The sequence below is a fragment of the Pelophylax lessonae genome, assembly GCF_965119305.1.
Source record: "Pelophylax lessonae genome assembly, chromosome: 10".
NCBI lineage: Eukaryota > Metazoa > Chordata > Amphibia > Anura > Ranidae > Pelophylax > Pelophylax lessonae.
In genome coordinates this window covers 10335022-10355855 of record NC_138777.1, presented here as the reverse complement: position 1 = coordinate 10355855, position 20834 = coordinate 10335022, and the positions used below count along the sequence as shown (strand labels likewise).

Genomic DNA, 20834 nt, shown 5'->3' with positions numbered 1-20834 from the left:
TACGGAAGGTAGCAGTAGAGCGTCACTTCCGCCCTTACTTCCAGACGGGCATAGCACAGTGCATATTTTTACCACTGATTACTCTAGTAATGTCACTGGTCCCCCCAAAAGTGTCAAAAATTTCAGTTAGGTTCCAATCTGTCTGCCGCAATGTCGCAGTCCCGCTAAAAATTGCTGATCGCCGCCATTACACAGATGGAAAAAAAATATCTGACAGGCGTATAACCCTTTCTTGCTCAATCCAAAATGAAAAAAAAAAGTTTTTCCTATAGTTCTACTTTAAGCTTTGACAAAAAAAAATGGAACCTGATTAGTTTCTATGCAGAGATGCACCAAATTCTGCGCTCCCCAGTTTTAGTAAATCAACCCCCCTATATGTTTGTTTTTTGGACAGTGGGACTGATTTACTAAAGGCAAATAGACTGTGCAGTTGCACTCTGCAAGTTAGGTTGCTCCAAAGCTTAGTAAATAAGGGGAAGCGCTACTGATTTCCATCATCCAATCACATGCAAGCAAAAATGCAGTTTGTTTAAAGATTTTCCTTGCATGTGATTGCTTTGCCTTATTTAATAAGCTCTGGAGCAACTGCACTTGCAAAGTGCACATTCTATTTGCCTTTAGTAAATTATCTATCTATCTATCTATCTATCTATCTATCTATCTATCTATCTATCTATCTATCTATCTATCTATCTATCTATCTATCTATCTATCTATCTATCTATCTATCTATCTATCTATCTATCTATCTATCTATCTATCTATCTATCTATCTATCTATCTATCTATCTATCTATCTATCTATCTATCTATCTATCTATCTATCTATCTATCTATCTACAGTATGTGCACATTTGGCTTCAAATCACTTGCTAAACTTTCTTTATCTGTTCCATTATTTGCCCTAGAAACCTGGTCTAATTTCTCTGCATATAAATTACCCCATATGTCTTCTTTATGGCACCCACTCTCCAAAAACGTCCCCCCCCCCCCATATGACTTTGTTGATGCGCTTGTCCCCGGCTCGGCGTTTATGCCATCAATTTCCGTCTCTGAAATCTAGGTTGGGTCACTCAAAGCACTTTACATACATGGAAGCTCAGCGATGCTCCAGATACCTCCGGCGGATGGGGAACCGTCTCCCCACAGAGTCGTTAAGTATATGTTGGATATATAATATACATTTCCCACGTTGCCCGCTGTTCGCGAAGGGGGAGAGGGGAAAAATAATTGTATTCCGCTTGAATAATTTTCTGCAGTAAATCAGGTCGACAGAGAGAGGTCTTGCTGGTATTCCAATTATTCTCATAGCTGAACTCTGGGATTTATTTATATATTACAGGAACTTTTATAGCACTGTCAATTTACACAGCGCTTTACATATATATTGTACATTCCCATCAGTCCCTGCCCTAAAGGAGCTTACAATCTAAGGTCCCTAGCTCACATTCATACATCCACATACTAGGGCCAATTTATCCAGGAGCCAATTAACCTACCAGTGTGTATTTGTAATGTGGGAGGAAACCCACACAGGCACAGGGAGAACATTCAAACTCCTGTCAGGTAATGCTGTGATAAGCAAATATTGTCTAAATCCATCAGTCATGTGTCTTCCTCTTGAATCTCGGTGATCTTTGTGTATTTCTTCCAGGTCTGTGCAGTAATCCAGTGTGAGACTTTCCCTTCCTGTAATAAATCACTTCTACTCTCTCTCTTTGTGCAGGGGGATGGGTCATGTCTCCGCCCCCTCCTGTAGTTTTCTACAGGCAGTCTGTAATAGGTGGAGCCTGCTGGGCCCCTCCCACAGCTCTGCTCCCTCTCCTTGTGCAGGGTGACTGGTCTTGTCTCCGCCCCCCTCCTGTACTTTTCTGCAGGCAGGCTTTAGTGGGTGGAGCCTGCAGGCTCTCTCCCACAGCTCTGCTCCCTCTCCTTGTGCAGGGGGACGGGTCTTGTCTCCGCCCCCCTCCTGTACTTTTCTGCAGGCAGGCTTTAGTGGGTGGAGCCTGCAGGCTCCCTCCCTTAGCTCTGCTCCCTCTCCTTGTGCAGGGGGACGGGTCTTGTCTCCGCCCCCTCCTGTACTTTTCTGCAGGCAGCCTGTAGTAGGTGGAGCCTGCTGGGCCCCTCCCACATCTCTGCTCCCTTTCCTTGTGCAGGGTGACTGGTCTTGTCCCCGCCCCCTCCTGTAGTTTTCTGCAGGCAGTCTGTAGTGGGTGGAGCCTGCAGGCTCTCTCCCACAGCTCTGCTCCCTCTCCTTGTGCAGGGGGACGGGTCTTGTCTCCGCACCCTCCTGTACTTTTCTGCAGGCAGTCTGTAGTGGGTGGAGCCTGTTGGGCCCCTCTCACATCTCTGCTCCCTGCACAGGCTATGTACAGCACAGTGATGATGGGACTGCTACTAGTGCAAGCTAATATCAGAATTTTCAAAGGCGATTGGTAGGTATTAAGTGGATTTATATCCTTTGTGGCTCTTGAGAAATATATTTAAACATAAAACTTTGTGTTCAAAAGCACCACAATTTACATGAGTGTGCCATCTCTTTTTTTCCCTTTTTTTCACAGTACTTTATAAAAGAATAGATTCCAAAATGGCCCCCTGCCCACAGACCCCCACAACCACCAGGCCAGGGTTGTGGGGAAGAGGCCCTTGTCCTCATGGGCATGGGAACAAAGTGTTTTGACAGGAGGGTCCCCAGGCACGGTAACTCTATGTAGAGGGCATGCTGTCTGGTATGGGTGGGATGGGGAGAGGAGTCTGAATGCTTTGATAAGGGTCTGGTAAGGATTTCTGGTGAGGCACCATGCTGCCAGTGACCACTTAAGTGAGGGGTTACTAGTACCAACATTGGTGCTGGGGGATAATATTGTGTCCACTGACAACAATATTGGGGTTATTATTGTGTCCACTGACAACAATATTGGGGTTATTATTGTGTCCACTGACACCAATATTGGGGTTATTATTATGTCCACTGACACCAGTGCTGGGGGTTATTGTGGTGTCCACTGACAACAATATTGGGATTATTATTGTGCTCATTGGCACCAATGCTATGAGTTAGTATTGCATCATCTGACCCCAAAGCTGGGGTTTATAATTGCGTTCACTAACACCAATGTTGAGGGCTAATATTGCACCCACTGACACCATTACTGGGGGTTATTATTGTGTCCGCTGACACCAATGCTGGTTGTTATTATTGCACTCCCTGACACCAATGCTCAGGGCTATTATTGACACCAATGTTGGGGGCTATAATTGCACCCACTGTAACCATTACTGGGGGTTATTATTCGGTTTGCTGACACCAATGCTGGCAGTTCTTATTGTGTTTACTGACACCAATGCTGGGGGCTAGTAAGGCATTCACTGACACCAATGCTGGGGGCCATTATTGACAACAATGTTGGGGGCTATTATTGCACCCACTGACACCATTACTGGGGGTTATTATTGTGTTCACTGACACCAATGCTGGGGGCAATTATTGCATTCACTGACACCAATGCTGGGGGCTATTATTGACACCAATGTTGGGGGCTATTGTTTCACCCACTGACACCATTACTGGGGGTTATTATTGTGTCTGCTGACACCAATGCTGGTTGTTATTATTGCACTCACTGACACCTATGCTGGGGGCTATTATTGAATCCACTGACACCAATGCTGGTAGTTCTTATTGTGTTCATTGACACCAATGCTGGGGGCTATTATTGCATCCACTGACACCAATGCTGGGGGCTATTATTGACACCAATGTTGGGGGCTATTATTGCACCCACTGACACCATTACTGGGGGTTATTATTGTGTCTGCTGACACCAATGCTGGTTGTTATTATTGCACTCACTGACACCTATGCTGGCAGTTCTTATTGTGTTCATTGACACCAATGCTGGGGGCTATTATTGCACCCAGTGACATCATTACGGGGGGGTTATTATTATGTCCGCTGACACCAATGCTGGTGGTTATTATTGCACTCACTGACTCCAATGTTTTGAGTTATTGTACTCCACTTTCCAACTTCACACACTCCAATGTGTGCATTGCGATGTGTTTAAAAAAATGCAGCAGGACAAAAATGAGTGACGTTGAGGTGTGACAATGAGCTAACATTGTGCTGTCATCTGGAGGTGTCGGGGGCCACAATTAAAGCCCTCTATAATTTTCCATTTGACCACCATTGAATTAGACCAATCACCAAGCTGTACAACCATCTGTATTAGATGCTCCTCACCACCCATTCATAGACTCTATGATGAACAGAACCTCCACCAATGTCCTAAGGAGTCGGCCATAGCATAAGCTCCACACATTGCCTTCTTTGCATTGATACTCCCCAACAAGCAACCCAACCTCAACTAATATTTGTGAAGCACTGCCACGCACAAAATAAACTTTTGGTTTCCAGTAAGTCAATGACTTGGAACAATCATGCAGCCAGTAAGGTCTGGAAATGTCTACAGACCCTTTCTGCATGCCTATTCTTGGTTATTGAGCTACCAGACTGAGACGTAAGGAGCAGATTGACCGCACTGGAGCCTGCACCTTTAAAAAGCAGATCAGCAGTGGCAGCTTCCATACGTTTCTACTTTTCAGGCCAGGATAAGTCTCATTAAGGGATTAACAAGCTCTCCTACAGCCACGGGTGACCTGACCTTCTTTCCAGGCTCCTCCCGTATCCCGAATATCCTTTTAAGAAGCTCTTCACCCCATTCAGGTCTAATTATTCCTCTGAGATCCTGGAGGATTAATCTGCCTCAAAGCTCCGGCTGAGTTTTATTTTAATGTCATGTTATTGGAGAATTCATTCCGGATCCTCAGCACATCGCAGCGCCTGTCATTTTATGGTATCCATTAGGGCCCTTGCTGGGTTTATATATAATTTCATTATAAATGACCGGTGATAATGTGCATTTTTATTGCACACCAACCAGAAGATTTTTGGTGGTTATTGACTAATCTTTCCCAGAAGCCTCAGGGTGAGAGAGAGAGAGAGAGCATGAGCATGCGGCACGGCCGGCGCTCATAACAGAAAAATATCGCTCTACCTATTACAGGAGAAAGGCGAGGAGTGATAAAATGATTTCTAATTAACTTCGTCCTTTTTTGCCCTGCTAGAACTGTTGATGAGATCAGCGTAATTAATTATTTATGATCCGAATATCTGGGAACCTCTGTAACCCCATGAGCATGAGATTCTGCTTGGGGGAAGGGGAGGATAGCTGCAAGCTGCAAGCCATTGCAAATTGTCGGTGTGGGCAATTTCAGAATTTGTAGGGTATATAAGCCAGGAAAGCCTGTCATAGTCTAGCACAGGAGTTCCCAAACTGTGGGTCGGGACAGCGCAAATTACAGAGAGCCAGAGCAGTCAAATCGCGATGGATTCAGCACCCCGCCCACGCAGTTTACGGAAGCTGGTCTGCATTTCCCATGAGGAGGATACTTGCATCAGTGAGTACGTTTATGGGCTGTTATGTAGTCGGTAATGTTCATGGAGTGCAGAGCCAGCTCCTCCGTCCTGCTGGTGGCAGCGGTGGTGGCAAGACTGGCGGCGGGATTCTCTTAGGCTCAGCTATAGCGGGCAGAGACGACAGCCTTGGTTTCATAGGAGGACCAGGTGACCCGGCGGTGTGAGGAGTTCATGGCAGATTCTGTGACCCCAGTAGAGGATCTGAAGGAGAAGAGCCAGGACATCAAGACCAGTATAGAGCTCCTCACCATGGAGACTCTGGGTTTCTGTAGCGCTTTACAATATTCAATTACAAGCAAGTGGGTCCCGAAAAATAACTGTATGCAGAAGTGGGTCTTGGCCCAAAAAAGTTTGGGAAGTCCTGGTCTAGCACTTTTGCACCCATAGCACTTATCAGTTATGTAACACTTTTGGCACAGCACTATGAACTTAACTCACTCCTGATTAGTAGGGTGTAGGTCCTCAGACTTGCCCTAAAAGTCTTTGGAGGGGCACGTGGTCTGATGGTCTGGTGCTCTGCCTCTCATTGGGTATCCCTTGGTGGGAATTCCACCTTTTACTTGCCTTGGCAGATCCCCTGAAGAATTGGGTCCACCTATTTTAGGTTGGGTGGACTACGAGTACCCTAGTATCCATCAGGAGTCTTGTGCCCGGGAGGATCACAGCTAGGGTTCTTTGCCTTCGTAGGAGAACAATGTTGTACACCCCCTAAGCACTTATTTGTTTAGCACTTTTGCACAGCAGTGTGCACTTTATTTACCCCTAAGTAGTAGGGTGTAGGTCCTCAGACTTGCCCTGAAAGTCTTGGAGAGGAGAATTGGTGGCCCTGTGGTCTGGTTCCCTCCCTTCAATGGGGTCTTCCTTGGTGGGAACCCCACCTAGTACTTGAGTGGACCTTGCCTTAGCAGGTCTCCTTAAGAATGAAGTCCAGCTAGTTTTTGCCTGGTAAATAATGAGTATCCCAGTATCCAAAAGTATTCTGTGCCCCAGAGGGATCAGGTCCCAGGGTCCTTTCCCCTCAGAGGAGGACTATGTTGTACACCCTGTGTACAGCTATGGTTCTTTGCCTTCGTAGGAGAACAATGTTGTACACCCCTAAGCACTTATTTGTTTAGCACTTTTGCACACCAGTGTGCACTTTATTCACCCCTAAGTAGTAGGGTGTAGGTCCTCAGACTTGCCCTGAAAGTTTTGGAGAGGAGAATTGGTGGCCCTGTGGTCTGGTTCCCTCCCTTCAATGGTGTCTTTCTTGGTGGGAACCCCACCTAGTACTTGTGTGGACCTTGCCTTAGCAGGTCCCCTTAAGAATGGGGTCCACCTAGTTTTTGCCTGGTAAATAATGAGTATCCCAGTATCCAAAAGTAGTCTGTGCCCCAAAGGGATCAGGTCCCAGGGTCCTTTGCCCTCAGAGGAGGACTATGTTGTACACCCTGTGCACTTTCATGTGGTTCACTTTATGTGTGCTCACCTTTTTTATTGCACCTGGTGTTTAATTTTGAGTGTGCACACCGCAACATGAAACCAAAAAAAAAAAAAGGGGGGGGGGGAGGTGTTTGATAGTCACATAGTCACAGGCCCAAAGGATAATACATTTTAATCAAATGGTCATCACAACAAACAGCACCATAGCATTAAACTGTGGTAATACATGCGCAAATATGGACACCGACTCCCTGCTGCATAAATGTAAATGGGATGAGTGAAAGATGGCTTCAGCTGCTGTTCTCCCCCTGTGGAGGACTCCTCAGACGCGTTTTGCCCATTTATGGGCCTCCAGGATTAAGAATTTTGTTAAAGCATACAGGTACAGCTTAGATTTCTTAATATGCCCTCACCCCCAGCTCTTGGAAAACTCCCTGAGGCAGCTCCCTAGTACCCTCACTTCCCTGTTATCTCTCACCTTGACTATTGCTAATCCCTCCTCATTGGTCTACATCTACACAGACTGAAGGGAGGATAGTCGCGGAAGGTGAGCCGCGGATGGCGGTGGTGGGGGGGGGGACGTCCCCTCCGTTCCCTGTAATGACAGCCGAGCAGCCACACCGGTTGTCATTACAAGACAGCTGACCGTCGGTCCGTCGGCTATGGATGCCGGTACCGGGGTGATGCCTCTAGCTGCAGGCATCACTCCGGTACAAACACTTTCCGAAATATCGGTAATATCGATAACCTCCTGGGCCGATTCCGATATATCAGGGAAAGTGCATATCGGCCCTCGATATATCGGCTTTGCCGATAATCAGTCGATCCCTAGTACACAATGATGCACACTGGACAGCAATGTGCACTCTCCGGCCTCCCTCATGGCAAGAGAAAGCCGTGTCCTGTACAGCCTGAGAAAATGCAGCACTTCCCCTCCTGTCAATCTCCCTCTGGTTAATGCAATGCAAAAGCTCTTAATTACTGTAGAGTCTCTCTCCTCTGTACAGGTGGTTCCACGGGTTACAAACATCCGGCTTACAAACGACTCCTACTTACAAACCGAGACTTAAAGAGGTTGTAAACCTCAGAATTTTATTTTTTTTTTAAAACGAACACCTGAAAGGCAAACACATAATGAGCTAGTATGCATCGCATACTAGCTCATTATGAAATACTTACCTAAGAACGAAGCCCCGAAGTGCCGACCGCTCACCTCTCTCATGGGTGATATGTTCTGTTGCCCTTCTTCCTGGTTTGCGGCATCCGGCCATCTGATTGGCTGGAGCCGGGATGACGCCGACGGTCATGGCATGGGGCTCTGAAGGAACGGCACGAGCGGCCGTTCCTTCAGAGCACATGCGCCAGTGATGTCACTGGCTGCATGCAAAGTAAATATCTCCTAAACTGTACATGTTTGGGAGATATTTACAGTACCTATAGGTAAGCCTTATCATAGGCTTAGCTATAGCTACAAGTTGCAGAGGAGGGTTTACTTCCTCTTTAAGAACAAACCTACAGTCCCTATCTTGTTTACAACCCGGGGACTGCCTGTTCAGTTATGTACTGCTATGTACAGTTCCCACAATGCAGTGCTGCCTGACTCAGTCTATTAAACTCTTCCTGCTCAGTAGCTCCCCCCTCAGCACTGTAGAGGAGCAGCTACAGAGAGCAGCTGCGGCCTGTGTTTCTTTCGCTCTACATACTTTGCCAAGCACCTGGCTACATCTTTAACATTGGCTGAGCATTTCAGAGAATTAATCATTTTTTATTTCCAAATAATTAGATTTTCTGCCTTCGGCAGTGACTGTTAAGGTATGCTGAGACTTGTAGTTTTTCTAGCAGCTTGGAAATTACAGGAGGCTGAGCCCCACATCCTTTTAGGAGCCTTTGTGAGCGATCAGCGCTGTGTCACTCCCACTACATGAGTAAAATTCGCATTCTTCCATCTTTGTCCTTGAGATTCTCTGTTTGCTGCGGTTGATTGAAGGCGGTATTGTCAAATGATCAGTATGTTTTTTTTTTTTCCCCCATATTGTTACTATATCGTGATGATAGCACATTGCATTGTCTCCTACTGCAGCAGGTGCATTAAAGGTGAAATACTTTCAGCCAGTAAATGGCATCTGCGTCCCTATTGTTCTCCCAGAGCTGAGAGGGGAAGAAGAAAACATTGCGCTTCAGAAATAGACACTGAGATCATGACGGCGGTGGATGGAAAGTATTCAAATGAGGGAGCCGAGTGACACAGAGATAAGCTGAGCTGAACTTACTGGCAAAAACACTTTTATTCCAATATGTTCCTCAATAAACACAAAGGATATAAATTCAATTTACCTATTGCCTTTACAAACCCAGATATTACCTTATTTGTTCAGTGGGAACGTGGTGGAACGCAGTTACGGCACCTCCAGCACTGAATCTATGCAATGGCAAGAGGTAGTGGGGTGTGCTGAATGGTTCAATGATGTCAGCTGCTGGGGAATCTATCGTTGGGGGTCTCTTATGCTGCTAGTGGGTCAATTGTTGCTGGGAGGGATCTACTGTTGAGGGAGGGGTCTATTGTTGCTGGCTGCTAGAGTGTCTATTAATTCTTGCTGCTAGGGGATATGTTGCTGTTGGGGGATCTATTGTTGAGGGAGTGGCCTATTGTTCTTGGAGGGTCTTATGTTTCTAGTGGGTCAATTGTTGCTGGGAGTGATCCACTGTTGAGGGAGGGGGTCTATTGCTGCTGGCTGCAGAAGGGTCTATTAATGCTGGCTGCTGGGGGATCTATTGTTGCTGATTGCTGGGGGATCTATTGTTGTTGGGGGATCTATTGTTGAGGGATGGGTCTATTGTTGCTGGAGAGTCTTATGTTTATAGTGGGTCAATTGTTGCTGGGAGGGATCCACTGTTGAGGGAGGGGGTCTATTGTTGATGGCTGCTGGAGGGTCTAAAAATGCTGGCTGCTGGGGGATCTATTGTTGATGGAATTGGTCTATTGTTTCTGGAGGGTCTTATGTTTCTAGTGGGTCAATTGTTGCTGGGAGGGATCCACTGTTGAGGGAGGGGGTCTATTGCTGCTGGCTGCAGAAGGGTCTATTAATGCTGGCTGCTGGGGGATCTATTGTTGCTGATTGCTGGGGGATCTATTGTTGTTGGGGGATCTATTGTTGAGGGATGGGTCTATTGTTGCTGGAGAGTCTTATGTTTCTAGTGGGTCAATTGTTGCTGGGAGGGATCCACTGTTGAGGGAGGGGGTCTATTGTTGATGGCTGCTGGAGGGTCTAAAAATGCTGGCTGCTGGGGGATCTATTGTTGATGGAATTGGTCTATTGTTTCTGGAGGGTCTTATGTTTCTAGTGGGTCAATTGTTGCTGGGAGGGATCCACTGTTGAGGGACGGGTCTATTGTTGCTGGCTGCTGGAGGATCTAATGTTGTTGTGGGATCTGTTGTTGAGGGAGGGGTCTATTGTTGCTGGGGGGTCTTATGTTTAGAGTAGGCCAATTGTTACTGGGAGGGTCTCTTATGCTGCTAGTTATTCATCCTGTGAAACTGCATGCACTTTCAGTCTCTGTGAATAGAAGACAAATTTAACACTATTGGGCTATTTTCTCTACAGGTTAAAGAAAGTGAATAATGAAAATACCGCATTACGGCCACTAGATGGAGCTGATGATCTTAGGAAATGAATACTTATTATCTTATTATCTTATAACTATCATAGTTAGCTCCATCTAGTGGCTATAATGCGGTATTTACTTTAATCTGTGTGAAGAATAGCATTTGACTTGGAGAGAAACTAGCCTAATATCATTTGTTTTTGCCCCCATTCACAAAGAACAAATGTACATTCAGTTTCACCGGAGGAATAACTCTGCAATTTCTTTTCCTATAAATACACCCTTAAGTCTCCAGTAGGTATACACATGTATTTAGACCATATTTGCTTATCCCAGAGTTCACCTTGTAATTTTATCTCCTTTTTTTTTTTCTGGGCAGTGAAAGAACATAAGAGGCAGAAATGTCAGGGCCGACCCTACCATGGGTCTCGCTGGGTCCTTTGGACCCAGGCAGCACTTTAAGAGGAGCAGAAAATTGATGCCCAAGATTTTTTTACAACAGATTTGTGTGTCATCAGTTTGCGGCGTGTTACAGGAGGCATTTCCCCATCTCATACTGCCGCCCGTAGTGCAAACTGATAAGTAGGAGGAGAGAGAGCGTCTCCTCCGGGGAACGTCCCTCGTGTGATCGTGGTGTGCGCAATGATGTCACACATCAGCGCACTCCATCACCCTTTTTTTTTTTTTTTTTTTGAAATGATATAATTAATAAAGTCATTGATTTTTTTTTTCTGTGTTTATTGTTCCTATACTCCACAAAGCAGCCCTTTAACCTCCCCCCCACAAAGCAGCCCCTTACCCCCCCACAAAGCAGCCCCTTAACTCCCCCCCCACAAAGCAGCCCCTTACCCCCACAAAGCAGCCCCTTACCCCCACAAAGCAGCCCCTTAACCCCCCCCCCCACAAAGCAGCCCCTTACCCCCCACAAAGCAGCCCCTTACCCCCACAAAGCAGCCCCTTAACTCCCCCCCCCCACAAAGCAGCCCCTTACCCCCCACAAAGCAGCCCCTTAACTTCCCCACAATGCAGCCCCTTACCCTTCACAAAGAAGCCCCTTACCCCCCACAAAGCAGTCCCTTAACCCCCCCCCCCACAAAGAAGCCCTTACCCCCCCCAAAGCAGCCCCCATCCCCCCCACAAAACAGTCCCTTAACCTCCCGACAAAGCAGCCCCCCAATCCCCCCCACAAACAGCACCTTTCCCCCCACAAAGCAGTCCCTTACCCCCCACAAAGCAGCCCTCTAACCCCCCAACAAAGCAGCCCCTCACCCCCCCCCCCCACAAAACAGCCCCTTACCCCTCACAAAAAAGTGTTTTTTTAACATGTATTTATATATTTAAAACATTGAACTGCTACATTGCAGCAGACAAATTGGACCTCTACCTGCCACTTTTTGGGGGAAGACAGAGACTTTGGTTCCTGCTTAGCAGGAACACAAGATCCCATCTTGACCCTTGCAGAACGGCGATTTGCCTTGTTTACATAGGCAGATCACCATTCTGCCTCTCCCAGAGATGATCGCAGATGGCCGGCGGACATCAGGTCTGCTAGACCCGTTGATTGACATCCCCGCTAGCTAATCATGGCACGATCGCGTCTCCCGCGGCACGATGTCGCCATCTGGTGGCTAAGGAACGAAACGACGTACAGATACGTCGTTTCGTGCAATAGCGCCACTTTGCCGCAGTATCTCACAAAAGTGAGTACACCACTTACATTTTTGTGACTATTTTATTCTATCTTTTCATGTGACAACACTGAAGAAATGACACTTTGCTACAATGTAAAGTAGTGAGTGTACAGCTTGTATAACAGTGTAAATTCGCTGTCCCCTCAAAATAACTCAACACACAGCCATTAATGTCTAAACCGCTGGCAACAAAAGTGAGTACACCCCTAAGTGACAATGTCCAAATTGGGCCCAAAGTGTCAATATTTTGTGTGGCCACCATTATTTTCCAGCACTGCCTTAACCCTCTTGGGCATGGAGTTCACCAGAGCTTCACAGGTTGTCACTGGAGTCCTCTTCTACTCCTTCTTGACGACATCACGGTGCTGGTTACATGTTAGATACCTTGCGCTCCTCCACTTTCCATTTGAGGATGCCCCAGAGATGATTATTAGGGTGTAGGTCTGGAGACATGCTCTGCCAGTCCATCACCTTAACCCTCAGCTTCTGTAACAAGGCAGTGGTCCTCTTGGAGGTGTTTGGAGTCATGTCATGTTGGAATACTGCCCTGTGGCCCAGTCTTCGAAGGGAGGGGATCATACTCTGCTTCAGTATGTCACAGTACATGTTTGCATTTGTGGTTCCCTCAATGAACTGTAGCTCCCCATTGCCGGCAACACTTATGCAGCCCCAGACCATGACACTCCCATCACCATGCTTGACTTTAGGCAAGACACACTTGTCTTTGTACTCCTCACCTGGTTGCCGCCACACACGCCTGACACCATCTGAACCAAATAAGTTTATCTTGGTCTCATCAGACCACAGGACATGGTTCCAGTAATCCATGTCCTTAGTCTGCTTGTCTTCAGCAAACTGTTTGTGGGCTTTCTTGTGCATCATCTTTAGAAGAGGATTCCTTCTGGGATAACAGCCATGCAGACCAATTTGATGCAGTGTGCGGCGTATGGTCTGAGCACTGACAGGCTGACCCCCCACCCCTTCAACCTCTGCAGCAATGCTGGCAGCACTCATACGTCTATTTCCCAAAGACAACCTCTGGATATGACGCTGAGCACGTGCAGTAAACTTCTTGGTCGACCATGGCGAGGCCTGTTCTGAGTGGAACCTTTTCCGGTTAAACCACTGTATGGTCTTGGCCACCATACTGCAGCTCAGTTTCAGGGTCTTGGCAATCTTCTTATAGCCTAGGCCATCTTTATGTAGAGCAACAAATTCTTTTTTTCAGATCCTCAGAGAGTTCCTTGCCATGAGGTGCCATGTTGAACTTCCAGTGACCAGTAATAGAGAGTGAGAGCGATAACACCAAATTTAACACACCTGCTCCCCATTCACACCTGAGACCTTGCAACACTAACGAGTCACATGACACCGGGGGAGGGAAAATGGCTAATTGGGCCCAATTTGGACATTTTCACTTAGGGGTGTACTCACTTTTGTTGCCAGCGGTTTAGACATTAATGGCTGTGTGTTGAGTTATTTTGAGGGGACAGCAAATTTACACTGTTATACAAGCTGTACACTCACTACTTTACATTGTAGCAAAGTGTCATTTCTTCAGTGTTGTCACATGAAAAGATAAAATATTTACAAAAATGTGAGGGGTGTACTCACTTTTGTGAGATACTGTATAGGCGGTGGCCGGTCAGCAAGTGGTTAAGGATTAAAGCTCTAAATATTGTTTTTCTATAACGATCACATTGATGGTCTATTTTTGGCCAAAAACTTGTGAATTTATTACATTCTCAGCGATGTGCAGATTTGTATGTTTATGAAAAGAGCTTTCAAAGTCATTCCTAAATACCAAATTAGTTTGGGGAAAAGGCCAATTATAAGCTAAGTGCAAGCTGACACATTCGCCGGCGTTAGCCGCGGCGTCTGTCGGGTCTCCCAATCAAACGGCAAACCCCAACATCCAACCGGAGGAAATGGGGGAATCTAAATTTGGCTGAAAGGTAATTTACAAAAACTCTTTTTATAGCGGCGGAGTCATGGAGTATAGCCAGGATGTAGAGGGAAAGAGAATAAAGAAATCTCACTGGTCGGCGTTGTCTGGGGGATTCATCCCGGGATGGATGGAAGTCATTATAGATTGGAAGGTGATTTCTCCACCATTGATGTATCACCTTCTCAACCCTTACTCAGCACCACATTCACCGTAATGATGGCAGGTGCGCCTAATTAGACAGTCAGCTCCGCGTAATTAAGAGCGGCGAAGAGCCGAAGACATCTGCCTTGTGCCCGCCTGTGATTCGCAGACCTGAATCCTGAATGTGTGGAATTTTTTTAAAGATTTTATTTATTTATTTATTTATATTTAACCGCTTCCGGACCGCCCCCCTGCATTTTTACTCTACTCCTGCGCAAAACGACGTAGACCTACGTTGGTCACGCGCTTGCAGCTAGGGGGCGAGCTCGTGCCGCCGGGGGCGCGCTCCCGCCCCCACTCGGCAGCGGGGACACTGATGCACGGGGCAGGCGGCTCCGATTGCCGCCTGACACCCGCGATCACTCCCCGCTGAGAGAGAAGGACGGCCGGCTGTTGTAAACACAGCTGACCGTTCTTCTCCCTGGAATGATCACAGAGCTCCTCTGATCCTTCTATGTAGGATCACAGGTCTCTATGATCATTTCACAAGCCACGCCCCCCACAGTTAGAATCACTCCCCTAGACTCTCATTTAACCCATTGGTCACCCACAGTGTTAACCCCTCCCCTGCCAGTGGCATTATTACAGTAACAGTGCATATTTTTAGCACTGATTATGTAGTAATGTCACTGGTACCCCCCAAAGTGTCAAAAGTGTCAGTTAGGGGTCCGATCTATGTAGGATCACAGGTCTCTATGATCATTTCACAAGCCATGCCCCCCACAGTTAGAATCACTCCCCTAGACTCACATTTAACCCATTGATCACCCACAATGTTAACCCCTTCCCTGCCAGTGTCATTATTACAGTAACAGTGCATATTTTTAGCACTGATTACTATACATAGTTACATAGTTACATAGTAGGTGAGGTTGAATAAAGACAACAGTCCATCCAGTTCCCCCTGTGTAGGTGTGTGTGGCCATAATCATCTCACATACCCCTGAATGTTCTGATCCTTGAGATGTAAGTCTAAGAGTCTTTTGAAAGCCACCATACTTCCCGCAGTAACCACCTCTTGTGGTAGAGAATTCCACAATCTTGTAGCCTGTAGTAATGTCACTGGTCCCCCCAAAAGTGTCAAAAATGTCAGTTAGGGGTCCGATCTATGTAGGATCACAGGTCTCTATGATCATTTCACAAGCCACGCCCCCCCACAGTTAGAATCACTCCCCTAGGCTCACATTTAACCCATTGATCACCCACCATGTTAACCCCTTCCCTGCCAGTGTCATTATTACAGTAACAGTGCATATTTTTAGCACTGATTACTGTAGTAATGTCACTGGTATCCCCCAAAAGTGTAAAAAATGTCAGTTAGGGGTCCGATCTGTCCGCTGCAATGTCGCAGTCCCGCTAAAAATCGCAGATCGCCGCCACTATTAGTAAAAAATAAAAATAAAAATGACATAAATGTTTCCCGTAGTTAGTAGATGCGATAACTTTTGCGCAAACCAATCAAAATACGCTTTTTTGCAATTTTTTTTTTACCAAAAATATGTAGCAGAAAACAAATTGGCTTACAATGTTAAAAAATGTTGATTTTTAAATGTTTTTTTTTGAGAATGTTATATAGAAGAATGTGAAAAATATTGTTTTTTTTTTCAGAATTGTCGCTCTTTTTTTGTTTATAGCGCAAAAAATAAAAATCACAGAGGTGATCAAATACCACCAAAAGAAAGCTCTATTTGTGGGAAAAAATGACATCAATTTTATTTGGGTACAGCGTCGCACGACCGTGCAATTGTCTGTTAAAGTAACGCAGTGCCGAATCGCAAAATATGGCCTGGTCATTAAGGGGGGAAATCCTTCCGGTCCAGAAGTGGTTAATAATTTAGATTTTTTTTTAAAAGGTATTTGTTTTTAGTCACTTCAGCCCCCAGCCAATTGTGAAACTTCTCACCTTTACAAGTAGCACTGCCCCCGTAAGGGCTGCTTGATATTTATTCTGTAGGTTCCTCCTGGTTACCAGCACTCCGCCATAATGTAAGGACAAGTCCTTGATTCTCCTTGGCTCACACTCCAATAATCAGTCCAGGGGTATTTGGTTGTTTTGGGGTTTATTGTAAAATGGAGGATAGGAGAAGCAAATAGTGAGATACTCCAACTTTAACTATTCACAGTGATTGAGGACTCCTATCTTCTCTGCTTTGCTATACATTTGGAACAGCCAGGCTGTTGATTCATCCCGCCACTTTGGATGAATGTGGATTAACCCTTATATCCTTAACCACTTGCCGACCGCCGCACAACTATTTACTGCGGCGGTCAGCCCCGTACAGGCAAAGTGATATAGGACTACGTCACTAGCCTGTGAGCCTCTAGGGGGCGAGCACGCGCCGCCGCAGGCGCGCTCCCGCCCCCGCTCATTCCCTAACAAGTCCACGCGTGTGACCGGCGGACCCGATGTCTGCCAGTCACTCGCGATCTCCCGCTGGAGAGGGAGAAAGGCAGGCGGCTGATGTAAACAAAGCCACCTGTCATTCTCCCTTGTGTAACTGCAGCGATCATACGGTCCTGCTATGCAGGATCGTATATCTCTGTGGTTACACGAAAAGCCACATCCCTTTACAGTTAGAAGCACGCCCCTAGGGACACATTTAACCCCTGCATCTCCAATAAAGTTAACCCCTTCCCTCCCAGTGTCATTTTTACAGTAACAGTGCATATGTACAGCGCTGATTACTGTAGTAATGTCACTGGTACCCCCAAAAGTTTCAAAAATGTCAGTCAAGGGTCCGATCTGTCCGCCGCAATGTCGCAGTCCCGCAAAAAAAATCGCAGATCGCCGCCATTACTCATTAAAAAAAAAACCCCACCAAAAATGACAGAAATCTTTCCCTTAGTTAGTAAACGCAATAACTTTTGCGCAAACCAATCAAAGTATGCTTATTGCAATTTTTTTAACCAAACATATTTAGCAGAATACAATTTGGCCAAAAATGTTAAAAAATTTTGATTTTTAAATTTTTTTGGGGAATTTCATATAAAAAATGTGAAAAATATTGTTATTTTTTCAAAATTGTTGCTGTTTTTTTGTTTATAGCGCAAAAAGTAAATATCACACAGGTGATCAAATACCACCAAAAGAAAGCTCTGTTTGTGGGAAAAAAAGGACGTCAATTTAATTTGGGTACAGCGTTGCACGACCGCGTATTTGTCCGTTAAAGTCACGCAGTGCCGAATCACAAAATAGGGCCTGGTCAGGAAGGGGGTAAAATCTTCTGGGGCTTAAGTGGTTCAGATGACTTGGTGAACAACTGGTTATCTTCAGGACACTCTCCCTAGTATCCTCTCTCTCTTCTTCGGTTGACACCCATCCACTGACTGTCCTACTAGCAGGGCCGGCCCCCCTCAGGTCAGGCCCCTTGACACGAGTCCCTGTACTCACGATACTGCAGTCTTAGGGTCTCCAGTGTCTTCACTGTCAATCAGCTTCCACCAAACCTCTGGGTTCAGCTCCTCTGGCCCTCAGGGATGACCTCCTGTGACCGCACGGCACCTCTACAGAGGAGGAGACAGCCGCCCCCCTCCCTCCGGGAGTCTCCGCTCTCCAGCCAAAGACCCCGCAGCACATGTGCTCCTGGCTTTTATACAGTATCCCACAATGCACAAGGCGACCTGCCCTCCGCCAATCACCAGGACTGTATCAAAAGCTGTGCACCCATTCGTCAGATTTCCTCCCACTGTCCAACATGCCTCCCTAATGGACCAGCGTGAAACACTCTTCAGACAGAATGAATCGCATACTGAGCACAATGAGCAGATCCTGCTCTCTGATAGGCAGAGAACAATATAGATTTACCTGCAGCTCCTCTGGGTAAGCAGACAGAGCCCAAAACTATACTTCTCTCACTAGCACCTACCTAGGAGGGTGCTACATACATCAGATCAGTGATGGGGAACCTTGGCACCCCAGATGTTTTGGAACTATATTTCCCATGATGCTCAACTACACCGCATGAGTGCAAGAGCATCATGGGAAATGTAGTTCCAAAACATCTGGGGTGCCAAAGTTTGCTATCACTGCACTATATTGTCAAAAGTATTGGGACGCCTGCCTTTATACACACATGAACTTTTTGGCATCCCAGTCTTAGTCTGTAGGGTTCAATATTGAGTTGGTCCACCCTTTGCAGCTATAACAGCTTCAACTCTTCTGGGAAGGCTGTCCACAAGGTTTAGGAGTGTGTCTATGGGAATGTTTGACCATTCTTCCAGAAGCGCATTTGTGAGGTCAGGCACTTGATGTTGGATGAGAAGGTCTGGCTCGCAGTCTGCACTCTAATTCATCCCAAAGGTGTTCTATCGGGTTGAGGTCAGGACTCTGTGCAGGCCAGTCAAGTTCCTCCACCCCAAACTCGCTCATCCATGTCTTCCATTCCATTTTTGGCCAGTTTGTTTTCTGCTACATATGTTTGGTAAAAAAAATCGCAATAAGCGTATTTTGATTGGTTTGCGCAAAAGTTATTGCGTTTACTAACTAAGGGAAAGATTTTTGTCATTTTTGTTGTTTTCTTTTTTTAACGAGTAATGGCGGCGATCTGCGTTTTTTTTTGCGGGACTGCGACATTGCGGCAGACAGATCGGACCCTTGACTGACATTTTTGACACTTTTGGGGTTACCAGTGACATTACTACAGTGATCAGTGCTATAAATATGCACTGTTACTGTAAAAATGACACTGGCAGGGAAGGGGTTAATGTTATTGGAGAAGGAGGGGTTAAGTGTGTCCCTAGGGGCGTGCTTCTAACTGTGCAGGGATGTGACTTTTCATGTAACAGCAGAGATCTACGGTCCTACATAGCAGGACCGTATGATCTCTGCTGTTACACAGGGGAGAATGACAGGCGGCTTTGTTTACATTAGCCGCCTGCCTTTCTCCCACTGTAACTGACGATCGCGAGTGACCAGCGGACGGGTCCGCCGATCACTCGCGCGGAGGTGTCCGTGAAGGGGCGGGAGCACGCCTCCGGCGGCGCGCGCTCGCCCCCTATTGGCTCACAGGCGAGTGACGTACCCATACGTCACTTTACCTGCACGGGGCTGACCGCCGCAGTATATGTACTTGCGGCGATCGGCAAGCGGTTAAAGCGTAACTCCACTTTTGTTGAGAAAAAACATTCCCCTCTGGGTGATCTCTGTACATTGCAGGGATTGTAACAAACTTTGTTGCAGATTCCTACGTTTTATTATTCTGAAGAAATCATTGTTTGTTCCTCTGTGCTGAGTGGGTCTAATAGGAGTGGTTTCATAATTATCTATCAGCTGTGGCAGCTGCAGGGCTCTAATGAGGAAATCTGCTGGGCCTGCATCCCTTTAGACGTGTTCCTATTGGGAATATCTCACCAAAAATGACATTTATGTTGCAGGGGATGCCAGAAATCTGACTTGTATCTTAGTGCAGACTTCTGGGAAAATTGGTGAGCCAATCACACAAGCAGGAAATTATGTTTCTGGGGGTGTGGTCAGTATACATTCTGTGTACAGAACACCTCCAGGTGGCCATATTGTATTGCATTTTCAGAAAATGACAACAGCTGCAGATGGAAAAGAAAATGTTATTTTTAATAACATTCAATTACAATATGATTTGTGTCACAATTGTATACGCTATATTGTTCTTTTCTTTATTTGCTATTTTTTTTTCCCCCACGAAAGTGGAGTTACCCTTTAAAGATTAAATCGAGTTGATTTAAATCAAGCCTTTTTTGCTAGTGATTTAAATCCTGATTTCAATAAATTTTATTTAAATCAAATCCACCCTGGCCACATGTAATGATTGGCAGGTTGCATTGTATTACACTTTTGGTTTTTTGGGTTTCTTACCTCTTTAAACCTCTTTGAGCTCCCGGTGATTGGCAGGTCTTCTTCGAAAAGAAAAAAAGAAAAAATCTCCGGATCTGAAAGTTGCTGTTTTTTTTTTCTCTCTAAACTGTATTTCCTGTTTTTTTTGCCGTTTCAGTGATTGGACTTGGAACAGACCCAGATCTACAAATTGACATAATTTCAGAGCTGCTACTTGACAACAGCACACGCGGTGTCACACAAGTGCTTGGCGCTCACAATGGCAGCAAAGCCTTCTTATTCCACGGTAAGTGTTTGTCATTGGAGAGAAACATTTCATTCATGTTCTGTTTGTTTTGCAAACAAAGAGCGCGGCTGTATCAATAGAGGCTGCGAATCGCTGACGGTTTACTGCGTACGGCGCTGCCGGCGGAGTAACGTTTGGGTATGTGGTTTTGTGCCTAGTAAAGAAATTCCATCTTGCTTGGGATTGGTTAAAAATGTTTATTGGTTAAGAACTTTGGATGGAGCTTACCTTTTTTTGGGGCTTGCAATACAATCTAGATGAAATAACATTGAAAGCCTGTTAACTTCGGTGGCTGTGCGTCTGTGAAGAGCTGGTAACTTTATAATTGCTGCACCACCATATAATATCTTAAAGCACCACTAACTCTAAGTGCTGGATATTTTCACCTTGGCGAT

At 46.0% G+C, this 20834-nt stretch overlaps 1 protein-coding gene across 2 annotated transcripts in view; it reads left to right on the top strand.

Annotated features, from left to right (window-relative positions):
• Nucleotides 1–20834, top strand: part of NELL1 (neural EGFL like 1) — a 1211404-nt gene that overhangs the window by 89143 nt on the left and 1101427 nt on the right. For both annotated transcript variants that reach the window (XM_082270280.1, XM_082270281.1), the window contains exon 2: nucleotides 20311–20439. In XM_082270280.1, coding sequence (XP_082126406.1) covers nucleotides 20311–20439 — 129 coding nt within the window. The remainder of the gene's footprint in view (nucleotides 1–20310; nucleotides 20440–20834) is intronic.